Source organism: Cherax quadricarinatus, chromosome 30 (assembly GCF_038502225.1).
Source record: "Cherax quadricarinatus isolate ZL_2023a chromosome 30, ASM3850222v1, whole genome shotgun sequence".
NCBI classification, from domain to species: domain Eukaryota; kingdom Metazoa; phylum Arthropoda; class Malacostraca; order Decapoda; family Parastacidae; genus Cherax; species Cherax quadricarinatus.
Genome location: NC_091321.1, coordinates 37,294,194 through 37,313,604, shown reverse-complemented (window position 1 = coordinate 37,313,604; position 19,411 = coordinate 37,294,194). Strand labels below are relative to the sequence as shown.

The 19,411-nt window shown below is 40.8% G+C and overlaps 1 protein-coding gene across 1 annotated transcript; it reads left to right on the top strand.

Moving 5' to 3' along the window:
* The first annotated feature begins 5,709 nt into the window (after positions 1 to 5,709).
* On the top strand, positions 5,710 to 8,312 carry LOC138853441 (uncharacterized). Its single transcript, XM_070090114.1, has 3 exons — positions 5,710 to 7,320; positions 7,577 to 7,722; positions 7,817 to 8,312. The coding sequence occupies exons 1-3, from the start codon at positions 7,290 to 7,292 to the stop codon at positions 8,225 to 8,227; spliced, it is 588 nt and encodes a 195-aa protein (XP_069946215.1). The 5' UTR covers positions 5,710 to 7,289; the 3' UTR covers positions 8,228 to 8,312.
* The last annotated feature ends 11,099 nt before the right edge of the window (positions 8,313 to 19,411 follow it).

Below are 19,411 nucleotides of genomic sequence, written 5' to 3'. Positions count from 1 at the left end.
TACATTCCCACAATGGTGGCATTAAATATATTTTGTTATGCATAGATGTCTTTTCAAGGTTAATGAAGGCGGTAGGACTAGTCAGAAAAAACTCAAAAAGCGTCTTGTCAGCCTTACGAAATATTATAGAAAGCCCCACCTTCCGTGGAATTTCGAGATTACACACAGACAGAGGGACCGAGTTTTATAACCGTCCTCTTCTGAATTACCTAAAAAAAAAAAATATTAAATTATACAGTACCTTCTCGGACACTAAGGCTGCAATAGCGGAACGAGCTATTCGCACGCTTAAGCATAGAATCTACCGCTATATGACTTTAACAAATTCTTTAAAATATATAGAGGTATTACCAGCCATAGTAGAAACTTACAACTCAACTCCTCACTCCTCTCTCAAGAAAGGTCAAACTCCACAACAAGTGCATTCTCTGAGTCTTCCTCGAGACATTCGTCGGCAGTTTGGGCTAATGTATTTAAATGCCCGTCCTCATCAGCCTCGTACTAGTCCACGACTGACTCCTGGAGCGCATGTGCGGATAACTAGCCACCGGGGGATATTTCACAAGAGTTATTGGCCTCAAAACACCGAAGAAATTTTTAAAATCCAATCGGTTGATAATTCGCAAGTAATCCCCACATATTCTCTTATCGACCTGAGCGGGGAAAAAATACTCGGGCAATTTTACGCTCAGGAATTAATAGAAACATCTCTACCTGAATTTTTTCCCATTAAAATATTGAGACGGAGAAGAAAAACTGACGGCAGTAGAGAATATCTGGTGAGCTGGGTGGGTTATCCCCGAAGTGCAGATAGCTGGGTGCACGAGAAGGACATGCAAAATGTCAGACAGGGGTAAGCCCCTAGCAGTGCAACACAGAGAGTTATTAATTTTATTAAACAAACTTCCAGCTAAAGCTCGCAATCGTATTATTAAGGAATTAAAAAAAAAAGAAATTAATTGCATATCTGAGATATTTACTAATTTTCTTAAGAAAAATCTAACAGTAGAACCGACTATTTTGAGCAAATTAAAGAAGTTTAGAGGAGACATTCTCACCGTTGCCCGTAAACGAACTCCACTTTATAAAAAAAAAAATATTCTTCTTTCGAAGCGTGGAGGAGCCATCTTAACTACACTCTTACCTCTGGTCATCTCGCTGATTAGTAGTTTTATAAAGTAAAAAATAATCGAAATGGTGGTAAAGGAATTTTGTCTCATCCCTCGGCTAACCGCCGAAAAATATATTTTTAAAAATGGAACAAATATCTTACCCACTCCTAAGCGCGAATCTCCTTTTCCCCGCCTTCGCAGAAGCACTGCAACCACCACTATGGCGCGTAGGAAGGAATCTTCCAGCCTCTCGAGAGTGAAAGTGAAACCAGCCCAAAGCAAGGATGAGAAGGTCAGCTCCTGCCCCAGCATAGCAACTCGCCCTCATAAGGGTAATTACCGCTTCGAGCTACCACCTCCCACGAGCGGGCACCCACCCGAGCTCTTTGTTGAGACTGGCGAGTCCCCCATAAAAAAAAAAAAAAAAAATAAGCTCGCTCGCTGTAATGCCGCCCGCGGCGGTGGCGGCAGTGGCGGCAGTGGCGGCGGCTGCGGCGGCTGCGGTGGCGGGCGCGCCCGCGGTAGTTGCCGCGAGGAGTCTAAGAGTAAAAAAAAAAAAAATCCGAAACAGAAAATAATAGCCAATAATAATAAACTCCCGCCGGAAATACTTTTATCTTTAATATCAAGAAAAAACAACAGTCTTTCTCTCTCGCCTGAGGACTCTTCCCCAAATTTAAATGAAATAATTGATCTGTATTTCACGAGAGAAGAATTGCCATACGCGAAATCTATGCTAAATCTATTCAAGAATAATAATTCTTTCATTCGGTGGGATAAGAGAGGTATTTTATTCCCTCCATACCATAATTTAAACATCTTACAAATCATTAAATCTTTGACAAGCAGTCGAGCGTACATCGATAAAAAACTTTTGCCCGTTGTAGGGGAATTAGTGAGCCTTATTAGATTAGAGCCAAGATTTATAAAAAATCACAAGGCGAGAAAACAATTATTAGGCGGTTTTTATGTTAAAAAGACCGCGGAAAAAAAGCCGCTCTGGCTAGCCTATTGAAATTTAAGCTTTCATAAAGTCGAGAGAAGAGCTTTGCCTGCTTTAGTAAATACCGGGTCAGGATAGAGACAAGAAGTTCCTTCTCGAAGTGCTATTCATAAAAAAAAAAAATGGACCAGCCATCAGTTGATTATCCCGAGAGAATTAATCTCCCGTTGAATGAAGAAGGAGAAAAGGACCCCAGTTTGTCGATATTATTACATCAATTAACGTCAAGACGAAAGATTTATCAGCAAGTGTGTTACAAAGCTCGTGTGATACAAAGTTTATGGCAAACCTACGAATCCTTCAAAGTCAATTGCCCCATGACCAGATTTACTAAGACTTTTGATGAAATTGAAAAATTATATGACAATTTTAATCAGAAAGAACTGACGGCTGAAATCAGACGCTTAGAATATGCTACGCATGATTTCCGGGATATGATAGAAGCTTTTGAAGGGGCCCAAAGCTTGTATAAGCACCTTAGGCGAATGTCGACCTAGAGAGGTCCCCCAAACCCCTACCAAACCCACCCGCAGGAGTGGGAGGCTACAGCAGCGCGGTATTTAAACCCTGCCGCCGACGTACCGATAAACATTATCCGTCTCACTCCCTCAGCGAGGACTCTAAGGAACCCAACTGTTGACGAGAATGGAATATAAATTTCCAGTAATTGTCGGGGGAATAACGGGTGAAGAATTCCTGGAATATGGGGATTGTATCGTGTATCCCCACAACGCTACTTCTGCTCGCCCCTACGAGCCGGCTCTTTCACTCTGGGAAAAATATCCTTTTTCCAAAATTGAGCGAAAATCGCTAATCCTGGTGAACCGCGCCATAGCTGCAGATCGGGGCACACCCGGGGAAATTGTCCTAAAATCACCCCCACCATGCACCAACACCCTTGACGACAGGCCAGAGGATTTTTTAAGACCCCACCTTGCAGCACTAATATGTCAGTTCTCAGCGGGTCCTTGTCTTGAAAAGAATGAAATTGCGCAACAGCAATTAGAGCGTAGTCTCGACACGCATTATGTACGCGGTTTGAGCAAGGACACACAACAGAATCGACGAATTTGGTTTAAATTATGTCTGGTGTCCCTGGGTCGGGCAGTGATAGCCAATGGCAACATCAAACGGGTAATTTTACCCCAGTACATTGGCATGAGCAGAAAACAGGCCGATGAATGGCACACTGAATATCTCCCTCTCATTAACATATTTCAAGACATATTACTGAAACGGGAAATTCAGACATGCTTGCTCGTACCGTCAGTGAGCCCATACTTGGCAGTACCTAAAATCATCCTAGATGAGGTGGAAATTGAACGCGGCGCCTCCCCCGAAGCTCTAGAACGGGAAATACTACAGCTGTCTGTGGAGAAGCAAGGCACTGGCAGCATCAGCGGTGGCAGCAGTGCCGGTGGCGGCAGCGGCAACAGCAGCAGCTGCAGCAGCGGCGGCGGCGGTGCAGACGTCGGACCAGCCGGTGGGATTGGAACTAAACGAGACAGTGGCATGCGTGAAATGGACATGCCTGATGGAGTCGAGGTCACTTCACGCGGAAAACGCAAACGACAGCACGATGATGTGGATATTTTATTCCTAAATGCTGTAACTAATAAAAAAATAAAAATGTAAACTCTTCAAACTAAAGTTTTTTTAAGCCTTTAAAAAATATATATAATGGTCTATATTTTGTATTTGCCTCATACTGTCTCTGTCCCTCAACATGGACAGAGGGGGTCCGGGGAAATATATCTATTTGAGCAGTTTAGAAAATATTGACATTTTCGACAATACAGCTTCGGCCTTTCAAAATATAATTACTGCAACGCCTTTAAATCCATCCTTGAACTACGAAATAGCATTGCTTAATGTTTTGTATCCCAAAAAATTCAATGTTCTAACAAGAGACGATGCCGAATGCGGTATTGACATTATACAAAATCACATTACTGAAACAGGAATAAGTACAGAAGAAATAGTCCATCACTTTCTACCAAAAAATGATGTGTTATCGACAGATGCCAGCCATATTATTGAAGAAATTAATCGACAGCTAACAGCAGATTTAAAAAAAGCCTTTAGAGATAATTATTCGGCACATTTCCCGAAAGGGAAAATACTCAATTATGATGTCGGAATTGGGAGGGTTTTAGTTTCGACGAGATCGCGAACCTTTACGGGAAAAAACAATGCTGCCACTTCATTTAAAGCTCAATTTAAACCGAGAATAGCTCGGGTGCTTGGGCTTAGCAGCGCTGAAAAATATTATTTATTTCGTAGTGACGCGCCCGAGGGGACCTCCTTCCCCAAGCAGATTGCCCCATTCAAGCCTGATCCCACTGCCGGAGTTGATTATGTTTTAATATATAGTGATATTGTGGAACCGCAAATATACGGTAGTCAGTTAGTCAATATTCTGGATGCTTTCGCCTTTCAGGAGAGTTATTCAAAAGGTGCTCATCCTATGATGTACAAACCTCTATGCGTAACTAAATTAGATAAAATAGCTATCAAAATGACAGATCAGTTTGGTCGTAATCTGTCTTTTGAAAGCGGTCATTCCACTACCGTAGTGTTACATGTAAGACCGATAAATAAATAGAACCAACTCAGCGTAAAAATGGTTATTGTTTCTCTAACCGCCAAACATGCGTGTACCCTTTCAAGTGCCCTCTGAGCAGGAATTTCGGAGTTTATTCTCCCTAAAACCCTCCCAGGTGGGGGGTGGCCTGGGAGATATACAAACTTTTCACGCGCCATACAGAGTCCGAGGTGGGGGATTTTTTTCGGCTTTAGCGGGCCTAGCTAAAAGAGCTTTACCTTTTCTTTTCAGAGTGGCTGCGCCAAGTGCAGTAGAATTTGGAACTAAAATGCTCGATGATTATCAGTCTGGAAAAACAGACATGAAAGCTGCTCTTAAATCTCACGGGATAGATGCTTTAAAAGGTGTTGCAAAGAAGGTTATTACGGGCGGCAGAGTGAGCAGGGTGACTAAGCGACGGGTAAATAATAAATGCAAGATAAATAAACGCCGACGAAGCCGAGTTGCTTATAAAACGGATGTATTCTCTCTCGTATAAACAGTCGCTTATTAGCCATGGCGGGTGTCGGGGCTGAAAACAGTGGACTCAAAGTCCCGTTAAATGATTATTCTTCCAGCGTCATTAATCAATTCCCGCGACCGCATAGACTGAGACAAGTTGAGAGTTCCATAGCTCGCACACAGAGTTTTGATACTCTACCAGTAAACCTTCCTCTCTCTCAAAAACTAAAAGATAATTTTCTAGAATTTAGAATTCCTGGAGTTCCCGGAGCATTTCTAGATTTAGGCAAAATAGTTATAGAATTTAGAGTGACTCTAACAGAGGCCGATGGGCAAAGTCCACTAGGGGAAACAAGCAACATTGCACTCATCAATGGATTTTCCAACACGTTATTTAAAAGTGTCCAGTGTTTCCTGGGCGAGCAAATAACGGAATCAAATTCTAGTTTTAATTACTGGTCATTCATTAAACTCTGCAGCTCAGTAAAACGAAGCCAGTTGCCGAGTATCGCCCGACTGGGGTATCTCTTGCTCGACTTTAAAGGAGGAGAAGGTATAACTAAATTGTTCGATACAGCCTATTTCGCCCGCACATCGGCAAAAGAACCACAGATACTGACAAAGAATGATAAAGAACAGGGCATAACTCTGTGTTTTCCCTTGGCTCTGGACATATCCACTCTGGACCAATATCTGCTTGACAATATCGATTTAAAAATTAGGCTGGAATTATCCCCTCAAGCGTGGACTCTGAAAACAGACGATGAAGCCAGCACATACCAGCTCCATATTAATTACGCTAAATTATGGCTTAATAGAGTATACCCATATACATCAGCTTATATGGCCTTGAACAAGTCTCTAGCCTTAGACGCAAAGCCGATAATATATACTTTTAATCGCACTCTAAGTAAAAATTATGTGCTAGGTCACAATCAAACGAGCCTCCTAATAGATCAGCCATGGGGTCATGTAATTCCCGCCAAAATTTTCATGGTAATTTTGCCCATGACAGCCTATGCAGGAAAACATAAGGAGAATGGACTATATTTTGAGCATGGGGATCTAGCCAGTTTATCTGTATGTATTAATAATAATACAGTTTATCGCATAAGCAGTGATTTCCCCCATCATTATAGTAAATTATATTATGAGGCAATTAACTCTCTGGGCATTGAGGAAGAAAATTTAATTCTCTATGAATCATTCGCCTCCGGGCGAACCATCAATATTTTCAATTTAACAGACAGCCAAGTGGAAGACGCTCTCCCGATTGAAAAATCTGGTAACTTGAGAATTGAATTACAGTTCTCTAAGCCCGCCCCTCATAATAAGGTAGTTTTATTATTTGCTCAGACCACTGGTGTTTTATCCATCGACCAGAATAGATCTGTTCATTGTGATGTGCGAGCATAAATAAAAAATGAATTGCGCAGAAATAAATAATAGTTTAATTCCCGCCCTAGGAAATAAAGTCACATATATTGGCTGTTTCACTATAGACGCTCTACAGCAAATAAGATTAGATGACTATCCCTCAGACAGGCCCATAGTGCTTGTAAGTAATATTCTTCCTTCGTACAGTTCAAAAGTAATGGGTCATTTTTTTTCTCTTCTCTTGGACAAGAAAAATAGTCTATCCTTCTTCTTTGACAGTTACGGGAAAAAACCAGAGAATTATGGCATAAATTTAAAAAATTTTTTAAAACTAAATAAAATTAAATATTTATATCGTTTATCTGGCAGAACACAAAGTGATTTTTCACTCACTTGCGGTCTATATGTTATGATGTTTATTCATAAAGCAAGCCTTGTGGGATTAGAAAGAGCTTTATATTTTTTAAAAAAAAATTTCTCGGAAAAATCGCTTTTTATCAATGACAGATTAGTGATAGCATATGCTAGAGAGAATTTTAAAATGTTACCTCCTTGTGAAAAAACATTTTGCCTAAGTCAAGGTTATCTTTGTGCTTCCCTCTGTGGGGAAGGTCACCTCTGACGAGAGTATCCCCCAAATACCCCTCCTGGCTGGTAAGGCCCTCTCTGAGCTGTATATAAGAGCCCGCTGAAGCTGTCTTCCCCGCAAAAAGATAGAGGCTGACCTCTCCATAGCCTTTTTACTCTCATCATGGTGAAGGAAGCAGACATTCTCGATTCTGGTAAGCGAGACATTTTATTTTGCTAAAAACTTCTCTTTGAATATTAACGAAACAAACGACTGCAAGAGACTTATAATAATTTTTAAAGTTGAGTCTCTTTTTTCAACAGTTTTCACTGGACCAGTCAGAATTTGTAAAGTTTTTGATTTTATCGGCTGGTAGATTGGATACTTCTCTTTGAATATTAACGAAACAAAACGAGCGCAAGAGACTTATAATAATTTTAAAGTTGAGTCTCCTTTTTTTTCTTCAACAGTTTTCACTGGGCCAGTCAGAATTTGTAAAGTTTTGATTTTATCGGCTGGTAGATTGGAAGGGAAGGAACACACCGGCTTCAAACTCCTAAAGCGGTGTCATTGTGATGATAGCAGGAAACGCAAACAAAGACTTCCTCAGGAAAGGGTATGTCTTTCTATGTTCCCTCCTTTGGTAGATTAGAGACGAGTCCCACTCCTTTATTTGAAAGTGATAAATATGTTCTCTTTATGACTTACAGCCTGTGGAAGATGGGATCAGTTCATCTGATATAGAGGAGCCTATGAAGAAAGAACCAGATCTCGACAACGATGAAACGCAGAGCCTTCCCTCATGTCAGTCTGATGACCTCGTTGTGGACCTCTCTACGCTCGATACTGCTCAATCTGATGACTCTGTTGAGGTCACTGCCGCGGCAGGTGCTGAACAAACTGGCGACCTTGAAGCGCACCCTGACGGTCAGTCGGAGAAGGAAGGGAAAACCTCCGACGTGAGAGTAAATGCTGGAGACGCAGTAAAGCCGACAGCTGGAGTAAAGACGGCAGGTGGAGTAAAGGCAGATGTTGATGTACCTGAAAAGGAAATCATTTTCGAGCGGGAGGTTATCAATCTTACAGAAAGTGAACAGGAGGAGCGCAGTCATTCAGTCTAACCAGTAAAACTCGCACAGTTTCGCCCCCTTTGCTCGCGCTAAAAAACTTTGCACAGCTTTTTTGCCCTTTTGTATGTGAATTAATAAAAATATTGACAAACTCTGATTTTTATTTACATATAACTATATATTACTATCTTCTCTAGTCTAAACATATATATATAAACAATATCGCACCACTTAAGCCTCTCCCCATCTGAGAGGAAAATGTATATGACAAAGTTCCTATAAGACCTCTATCAGCACAAAGGTCTTCCCTAGATGACCTTTTCTCACTGCTTTAAGCCTCCCCCACCTGGAAAGATCTAGCAGCTGGCAAGAATAAACACTACCGTAGCACCCGGAAGAACCTTTTTTTTTTTGCTGAGGTACGGACGGGCGAGCAACACTCCCTCGGGCGACCAGCTACCCATCCATTACCGCGTTCTTTAAACCCAGCAGTGTTGTTGTGAAGTAGCAACAGTCGCGTCAGTGAGTCGCAGCCCCGGGAAGGGGGGGGGGGGACTCCCTCGGAGATGGTAAGCTTGTACCCAGTCACCTGAATCCTTTGTACTGCCTCTCCCATCTATCAGAGTGATTGAGTTTGGGGAGTCAGAAGTGATCATTACCCTACCTTCTTATACTTAGTAATTACACAGAAATAAGCCTCTCTCTCTATCCCCTTGGGGGATGTTTAAACATATTAAATCTTGTACCCCTGACAGCACCTGTGCTTATGAAGACCACCCATTATCACATTCTTTTTCCACACTCATTATCCTGGGAATCTGCCCACCTGCTCACCTGAATCCTTTTTTGTACTGCCTCTCCCATCTATCAGAGTGATTGAGTTTGGGGTGTCAGAAGTGATCATTACCTTACCTTCTTATACTTAGTAATTACACAGAAATAAGCCTCTCTATCCCCTTGGGGGGATGACTAAACATATTAAACTTGTACCCCCTGACAGCACCTGTGCTTATGCAGACCACCCATTATCACATTCTTTTCCACACTCATTATCCCGGAATCTGCCACCTGCACACCCGAATCCTTTGTTCTACTTTATGTACCTACTTATTAATGTATAGGAATAAGTCTCTCTATCCCCTTGGGGCATGATTAAACATATTAAACAATTACCCTGTCATGCAGACCCTATCATTATCGCATTTTCCATGGTCATTATCCGGCAGTGTTCCTAGATCGACCAACTTATACTACTACTAAATACTAGTTTGTGATTTTAGCAATGTGAATGCTTTTGTTTTGGCACTATACATAGTTTCAGTATTGGAGTATCACAGGCCAACTTATGACTAGTTAAGATTCATTATTTTGAGATTGAGATTGATATTTAGGTTTATGGTCAAATGGGTGAGAGTAAGTGTTAACCACCAGGTGGTATTCGTGTAATTAGTTGACAGGGTGTATCAGGGAGATAAGATGTTTTCTGATGGTAGTTTTGAAGGTGATGAATGTGTCTGCAGTTTTAGAATTTTCAGGTAGGGTGTTCCAGATTTTAGGGCCTTTGACATACATTGAATTTTTGTAAAGGTTTAGTCGGACACGGGGAATGTCATAGAGATGTTTGTGTCTGGTGTTGTGCCTGTGGGTTCTGTCACAACTATCAAGAAAGCGTTTTAGGTCAAGGTTAATATTGGAATTTAAGGTCCTGTAGATGTAGATTGCACAGTAGTAAGTGTGGATGTACTGAACAGGGAGTAAGTTTAGATCTATGAAGAGTGGGGGGGGGGGGTGTTGCCAGAGATGGGATTTAGTGATAATTCTTACTGCCGCTTTTTGTTGGGTTATTATTGGCTTTAGGTGTGTTGCTGCAGTTGAACCCCAAGCACAGATAGCATAGGTGAAGTATGGATATATAAGTGAATGGTATAGTGTGAGAAGGGCAGTTTGCGGCATGTAGTATCGTATCTTGGAGAGGATCCCAACCGTTTTGGATACTTTTTTGGTTATGTGTTGGATATGGGTACTGAAGTTCAGGTTGTTGTCGAGGTATAGGCCTAGGAATTTACCCTCATTATGCCTGGCAATTAGAGTGTTGTCGATCTTAATGTTAATTTGCGCATCTCCTCCTCTGCTACCAAACATAATGTAGTAGTGAACATTAAAATGGTATAAAATACCGACAGATTGTTAGGTAAGACACATATGCAACAGTTAGGTATCTTTATTTCGAAACGTTTCGCCTACACAGTAGGCTTCTTCAGTCGAGTACAGAAAAGTTGATAGAAGCAGAAGATACTTGAAGACGATGTAATCAGTCCATCACCCTTAAAGTTTTGAGGTGGTCAGTCCCTCAGTCTGGAGAAGAGCATTGTTCCGTTGTCTGAAACAATATTGTTTCAGACAACGGAACAATGCTCTTCTCCAGACTGAGGGACTGACCACCTCAAAACTTTAAGGGTGATGGACTGATTACATCGTCTTCAAGTATCTTCTGCTTCTATCAACTTTTCTGTACTCGACTGAAGAAGCCTACTGTGTAGGCGAAACGTTTCGAAATAAAGATACCTAACTGTTGCATATGTGTCTTACCTAACATAATGTAGTAGGTTTTGTCAGTGTTAAGCGTGAGTTCATTGGCTGTCATCCAAGTCGATATTTTGATCAGCTCCTCAATAACAATGGTGTTGAGGGTGGCAAGATTAGGGTGGGAGATGACATAAGTCGTGTCGTCAGCAAAGAGATTGGTTTTCAGGTGTTGAGATACGTTTGGAAGATCATTGATGTATATGAGGAAGAGCAGGGGACCAAGGACACTTCCCTGCGGAACTCCAGTATCAAGTGGCTGTGTTGTTGATGCTGTGTCTTTAATGGTGACATACTGACACCTATTAGTAAGGTAAGATTTGAAATATGCAAGCGCATGGCCTCTTATACCATAATGGTCAAGTTTGTGGAGTAGGATGCCGTGGTCTACTGTGTCAAAAGCTTTTCTTAGGTCAATAAAAATTCCTAGTGGATATTCCTTATTTTCCAATGCTGTGTAAAGCAGATCTAGCATTTTTATGATTGCATTGTTAGTGCTTTTATTTTTCCTGAATCCAAATTGGCAGGGGTTGAGTATGTTTTGTGCTGTTATAAATGAATATAGTCTCCTGTGCACGAGTTTCTCAAAGATTTTGGATAGCAATGGTAAGTTTAATATTGGCCTATAGTTGTTTAAATCTGTAGGGTCACCATCTTTATGTATTGGTGTAACCCTTGCCGTCTTGAGTAGTTTCGGGAAGGTGCTAGTTTCTAGTGACTTGTTAAAAAGTAATGAGATAGCATGCGAGAGGACATGGGCCACTCTCTTGTACAATAATGGTGGGACATGAGACAGATTCCCTGAGTTATTTTTAAGTGACTTTATAATCTCGGTGACTTCCGTGGGCTCAGTTGGAGCAAGATAGAAGGAATTTGGGAAATTCCCATCTAGGTAGTCCCCGGCATGGGCATTGGTACGTGGGATTTTATTGGCGAGATTAGAACCTATGGTTGAGAAGAAGTCGTTTATCTTGTTAGCTGTGTCAGTGGGATGCAGTGGTATTTCATTAGGTTTAGTTAGGACAATATTCTTGGTTTTTTCAGTTTGTGGGTCCCTAGAATCTGAGAGAGTGTTTTCCAGGTCCTTTTTATATCTCCTCTTGTGTCAGTGAATCTACTGGAGTAGTATAGTGGTTTGGCTTTCTTTATTACTTTGGTGAGGACTGATGAATAGTGTTTAAGAATATCTTTGTGCATTAGTCCCTGTCTACATTACTTTTCATATTGGTGTTTCTTATCAATGGATTTCAGAATGGTGCTGGTTAGCCATGGGCAACCAAGCCGTTTGTATGTGATCTGTTTCGTTTTTATTGGACAATGTTTGTTGTATAGTCTAAGTAATTTGTTAAGAAAAATGTCTGTCCAGTCATCAATACCATTGGCCTTGGAGAATTTTGTGGGCCAGTCAACAGTCTCTAGGTCAGCTGTGAACTTCCTTATTGAGGCCTCGTCATGGAGTCTAAATGAAACTTTGTTGTATTCAAGTGGTGGTTTACTAATGTTTGTCAAGAGGAAGGTAGGGTAGTGGTGTGTAGTGCTATCTGTGATTATCCCTGATTTAAGGGGGACTAGTATATTGGTCCATATGTGGTCTATTATGGTTGCACTTGTTTCAGTGAGCCTGGTTGGTTTAGTTATTGTTGGTATGAGAAGTGTGTTGTTCATATTGTTGATGAAATCAGTTACAGGCTGATCATCTAGTAGGCCAAGGTTGATGTTGAAGTCTCCAGCTAAGAGAAGGTGGTGCTTATTCATTTGTTTGTTTGTTATTAGTGACTTTAATTTCTCACTGAAATTTGGGATGTTTTTGTGGGGTATCTGGTAAATGGCACTGATTGTTTTAGGCGTCTTAAGGCTTTTTACAGTAAAATTAGCAAAAATGTATTCTCCATATTCATCACTAAAGCAAGTGGTGCTAATACTAGATAACTGGTTAGAGTAACAGATTGCAATACCACCCCCAACTTGGTATGGTCTGCAGTTGTGAATTGCTGTGTATCCTGGTCTCAGTAAGAATAATGCAGGAGAAGGGTGTCTTTAGTGATTCAAGGAGTGCCAGGAGGTCATCACAGTGTTTGCTTAAGGACCTATGTTGTAGTTAAGTACTGATAGACTTTTATCATTGTTTAGGATAGTGCTGGCTTGTGATGCTGTGTAGTAAAGGCAGTTACTTTCCAATAGGTTTTGATTGTGTGTCAGATTATGGAGGTTTAGATCAGGGTCAACGTGATCAATCATCTTCTAGGTTTAAATTATGGTTATTTATATCCTGAGTTGTGAGTTGAGTTGTTTTAGTACTGATATCTGTAGTGGTGGGAAGTTTGGACAAGTGTATAGCTATAGCATTTTGGTCATGTAGAGTATAGTCACTAACACACATAATGGAGTTGATGTTGTCTATGTGTTGTGCTGGAATGAGCTAAAGTACAACTAGGTATAAACTAATAATATAAAAAAACAAATTAAAAATAGCACAAGACTCTCACTTGTAATTGCACTAAGGTCTAATGTAATGACTTTGGTATAGTCTATGTATGGAGTTAGAATGAGCTATAGTACAACTAGGTTTAATCTAATAATATAAAAATACAAATTAAAAATAGCACCAGACTCTCACTAGTAATTACACTATGGTGTAATATAATGAATTTGGTATTGACTATGTATTGAGCTAGAATGAGCTATAGTACAACTGAGTTTAATCTAATGATATAAAAAAGGCACAAGACTCTCAGTTGTAATTGCACTAAGGTGTTATATAAGTTGTTTACAAGAATTAAAGTATAACTAGATTTAAATTGACAAGATAAAATATACAAGTTAAGGTAGCAAAAGAATAAAAAAAAGTAGAAAAAAAAAATATATGAGGTAGTTGGTACTAGTTAGCAAAAGATAGTTAAGGGCCTTGAACAATAATATAACTGAAATATACACTAATTGCACACACAATATAGTCACTAAGATATGAAAACAATCTTAGAGTAGGAATTATAATATAAACTTATAATATAAAAATACAAATTGAAATGGTACTTGCAATTGTACTAGGGTCTGGTTATACTCTTGACAAGAGCAAGAGTATAACTAGATTTAAATTGACAAAATAAAATTCACAAATTAGAGTACCAAAAGGATAATAAGTAAAAAATAACAATGGCAATGTCTTGGTTATAATTTGATAGTAAGATGGTAGACAGGTAGACAGGTAGACAGGTAGACAGGTACACAGGTACACAGATACACAGGTACACAGGTACACAGGTACAGAGGCACACAAGTGCACAGGTACACAGGTACAAAGGATAATATAAAGGTTGGAGTTGAATATACAAACTTGGAAATTTGGCAACAAAATGTTATGGGAAGTATAAAATAATGATTAATGTACAAAAGTAAAATTGACTGGTAGTAAATATGGTGTTCAATAAAATTTTAGTAAGTAATAATGATTACAAAACAAGTTAAGGTAAGGTTAAGGTAATTAGACAAGTAATGGTTATTAAATGATGTCAAAAATGTTAAGAGTAAATTGTATTGATAGTAAAAATGGTAGTTATTAATTTTAGTAAGTTATATCAATTGATAGTATTTAAAAAAAATATTAGGTAATAATATGGACAGAGAAAGTATCAATTCAGCTAATATTTAAGCAAACAATAGTAAATAAGAAAATTACATAAGGTGACTTATGCTTACTAGTAAAATCACATAATGAGGTAGTTGATTATTTAATTACTAAGAGATTGTACCACGAAATTTGAACAATAATGGAGCAAAACACACTACATTACGTAGGCTTTTAGGTTGGACATTGTTTAGTTATTCTCTGTAAGATTAGTATCCCTGAGAAATCGTGATAGATCATTCTCGTTCGTTATTGTGTACAGTTGACCTACGTTTGTTTTCCTAACAAGAATTTTCCCATCTCGTGTGAAGCATTGGTGTATTGTGTCGTTATTCTCCCGCTTAAGTTTTCTGACTCTATACAGGAGGTTCTGACGTTTTTTGGTAAGACACTCGTTTATGTATACCTCTTTCTTTACTTTAATAGATGCAATAATTAAGTCTTTTTTCCTGTCATGTGAGTGGAATCCATCTCACATTGGTCTTCAGATGCATGATAGAACTGATAAATTGGCTAAGCTGTATGCTTTCAAAGAGGGGGTAGATTACAATCTTGGGTTGTCAGTTAGCAGTTTGAGAACAATAATACGAAAAGAACTTCAATGAACTTTATTGACTTAAGACTTAGGGAGATTGACACAAGTCAGTCCATCTATCATCATTCCATCATGCAGGAGGAGCCACATGTCTTTGGTGCATCCAACAAGATAAGCAGACTCTTGGATGTCACTACTGCCCGGCTCCGGCTGGGTTACAAGTATCTTTGGCAGGTTAAATCACCACCACCAGATGTAGACCAAACGAAATGTAAACTTTGCCAGATGGACTATTGTCACACCTTGCGTCATTATGTACTGGAGTGTGATCAAATTAATGAATTTAGAAACAACTCACTCAGAAATGTTCAAGAAATGGCAAAGTATTTTATCCACAGTGGTATATTACAGACCATTCTGGAGAAATACCCTGACTTTGCTAGCTGTAAATAATGCATTACCATGTGTGTGTGTGTGTGTGTGTGTGTGTGTGTGTGTGTGTGTGTGTGTGTGTGTGTGTGTGTGTGTGTGTGTGTGTGTGTGTGTCTGTGTGTATGTGTGGGTGTGGGTGTGGGTGTGGGTGTGTGGATGTGGGTGTGTGTGTGTGTGTGTGTGTGTGTGTGTGTGTGTGTGTGTGTGTGTGTGTGTGTGTGTGTGTGTGTGTGTGTGGGTGTGCGTGCTTGTGTGTATGCATATATTAGTACGCTCATGTGCATGTGTCTGTGCGTGCGCGCTCGTGTGGGTGTATGACCCACTTAATATTTGTATTTATAACTCATTACAATTGTGACCAGGTGTGGACGTATCAGTGGTTCATTACTTTGTAATTTGTTCATGACTGTAACCATGTATAGGAGTGAGGCTGATTCATTACCTCTGTAACTTGCCATGATTGTGACCAGATCTACCTGGAGTTCATTACCTTTGTAACTAGTTCAGCTATCATAACTTTGGGGTCCAGTCACTGGACCCATTATGTACCTTTGTAATTTTTTGACTACCGCCCACAGAATGGGTATGGGGTGCATAATAAACATATTAAACTAACTAAACTGTTAAATGACACTGATTTTTCTGATTATTAAGTAGTGAAGACCACAGTTTCGGAAGCATATACGTGTATCCCAGCTAAGTACAGAAAGTCATTTAAATTAGGTAGACGACAGCTTGGTCAATCCCTAGTTGATTTTGTGTGACAGCAGACCAGATGGTATAAAGCAAGTGGTGTTCCTACCTTCGATGATCCCGTACAGCTTATTCTGGTTGACAACCTGCTGGAGACTGTGGGACCAGAGGTTAGAGTCTTTCTGCAGGATCGTGAATTAACCATTGCATTGGAGGCTGCCAGGTTGACTGACACATTTGAAACTAAACGCTCTTTGTCCGAGCGGTCCCGTCTCTCTTTTCAACAGCGTGGCATGAGCAGAGATAGCCAACCTTTGAGGATGAAGTGCCAGCCGGAGGGATAACGTCTACGTCAGCCAACTAAGTAACCTGGTGAGCCACGCTTCTCAACTTATGGTCCACCTGCTGAGAGACAAACCACTCAACATGGTGCTACTCGACAACAGTATTCAGAGAGACACCAGCCAGAGCGACACCAGTTGCAACGTCAGCAGGGAGTTAAGGGCAAGCCTGTCGTCTGCTTCCTCTGTAATAAAGTAGGTCACATCCGTCCCAACTGACCCCAAAAACCCCAACCCATAGGGAAAATCTATAGCGTCCCTAGTAACATGTCCCTGAAAGAAGTAGAGAAAGGGATGGCTCCTTATTACTGTCAGAGTCGTATTCCCTTCAGGAAGACTCAGAAACAACTGAAGTCAGAAGCTTTAGAGATACTGGAGCATATTGCTCACTTATAAGAGAGGGAGTACTTCCCTTTTCAGAGAACACCTCCCTGCAATCCTCTGTTTTGCTGGAAGCATTCGGAGGAGCGATATTTTCTGTCCCCTTGCATAGAATTTATGTACAGTGCAAATATTACACTGGATACTTGACTGTGAGTGTATCCGAGGGATTTCCTATGAAAGATGCCATGTTATTATTGGGTAATAACATTACCACTGCTAGTGTATGTCCTGAACCCATAATGTTTAATTCTTCTCTGGTGTTGGCCATAACTTGGCAACATCCCAAGGGTTGTCTGGCAAGATGGGTTTAGAACATGGGTTTAGAACAGGTCGCTCCTGTCTGTCTCAACTATTGGATCACTACGACAAGGTCCTAGATGCACTAGAAGACAAAAAGAATGCAGATGTAATATATACAGACTTTGCAAAAGCCTTCGACAAGTGTGACCATGGCGTAATAGCGCACAAAATGCGTGCTAAAGGAATAACAGGAAAAGTCGGTCTATGGATCTATAATTTCCTCACTAACAGAACACAGAGAGTAGTAGTCAACAGAGTAAAGTCCGAGGCAGGCACGGTGAAAAGCTCTGTTCCACAAGGCACAGTACTCGCTCCCATCTTGTTCCTCATCCTCATATCTGACATAGACAAGGATGTCAGCCACAGCACCGTGTCTTCCTTTGCAGATGACACCCGAATCTGCATTACAGTGTCTTCCATTGCAGACACTGCAAAGGCTCCAGGCGGACATCAACCAAATCTTTCAGTGGGCTGCAGAAAACAATATGAAGTTCAACGATGAGAAATTTCAATTACTCAGGTATGGTAAACACGAGGAAATTAAATCTTCATCAGAGTGCAAAACAAATTCTGGCCACAAAATAGAGCGAAACACCAACGTCAAAGACCTGGGAGTGATCATGTCGGAGGATCTCACCTTCAAGGACCATAACACTGTATCGATCGCATCTGCTAGAAAAATGACAGGATGGATAATGAGAACCTTCAAAACGAGGGATGCCAAGCCCATGATGACACTCTTCAGGTCACTTGTTCTATCTAGGCAGGAATATTGCTGCACACTAACAGCACCTTTCAAGGCAGGTGAAATTGCTGACCTAGAAAATGTACAGAGAACCTTCACGGCGCGTATAACGGAGATAAAACACCTCAATTACTGGGAGCGCTTGAGGTTCCTGAACCTGTATTCCCTGGAATGCAGGCGGGAGAGATACATGATTATATACACCTGGAAAATCCTAGAGGGACTAGTACCGAACTTGCATACGAAAATCACTCACTACGAAAGCAAAAGACTTGGCAGACAATGCAACATCCCCCCAATGAAAAGCAAGGGTGTCACTAGCAAGTTAAGAGACCATACAATAAGTGTCAGGGGCCCGAGACTGTTCAACTGCCTCCCAGCATACATAAGGGGGATTACCAACAGACCCCTGGCAGTCTTCAAGCTGACACTGGACAAGCACCTAAAGTCGGTTCCTGATCAGCCGGGCTGTGGCTCGTACGTTGGTTTGCGTGCAGCCAGCAGTAACAGCCTGGTTGATCAGGCTCTGATCCACCAGGAGGCCTGGTCACAGACCGGGCCTCGGGGGCGTTGTCCCCCGGAACTCTCTCCAGGTAAACTCCAGGTATCCTTGGACGACTCTGATCTCGGAATAGCCAACTTGTTTTACAAGGAAAACTGGCCAGGGCCTCGTAAATTAAGTGAACAGACCCAGATCAAGCCTTCCTATTCCAGGGTTGCAGGATTGCCAGATATCTCTGTTTCCATGCCCGAGGGACTGTCCTTCCGGGAGGAACAACGAAAGGGCCGTTCTTTGAATTTCGCTTTTCAGGCTGCCATGGGTACATCCTTTTCGGATCATCCGGTCAAGTATAAACTTAAAAACGACTATTTGATCTGCACTGAGACTGGTAAGGAGATAGAGAGCCGGCAACTGTCAGACAGGTTAGTGGTTCCAACAAAGTTTAGACCTCATATATTGAATATAGCTCATAATACTTCATTAGGAGGTCACCTAGGAATTACTAAAACCTTATATAGAATCACAAAAGAATTCTATTGGCCAAAATTAAGGCAGGATGTGAAGAATCATATCCAATGTTGCCGAGAATGTCAACAAGTAGGGAAACCTTGACATTCCATTAAACCTGCGCCTCTCCAGCCTATACCTGCTGATGGAGAACCTTTTGCAGAATTAATTATAGATTGTGTAGGTCCACTACCTAAGTCCAAGTCTGGAAATCTATACTTATTTACAATTATGGATAGAGTAACTAGATACCCTGAAGCAATTCCCATGCGCAGTATTAATACTAAAACCATTCTCAAGGCTTTAACCAGATTTATTTCTTATTTTGGCATTCCTAAAACTATTCAAAGTGATCAAGGTACTAACTTCACTGCCAAAGCATTCAGGGAAGCATTAACTAGGTTAGGGATAATCCACAACTTATCCGCAGCCTATCATCCTCAGTCCGAAGGCACCTTGGATAGATTCCATCAGACGTTAAAAACCATGATGAGAATTTTCTGTATGCATTTTCCTACAGATTGGGATGAATCACTACCTTTGTTGCTGTTTTCAATAAGAGAAACTGTGCAGGAGTCTACCGGGTAC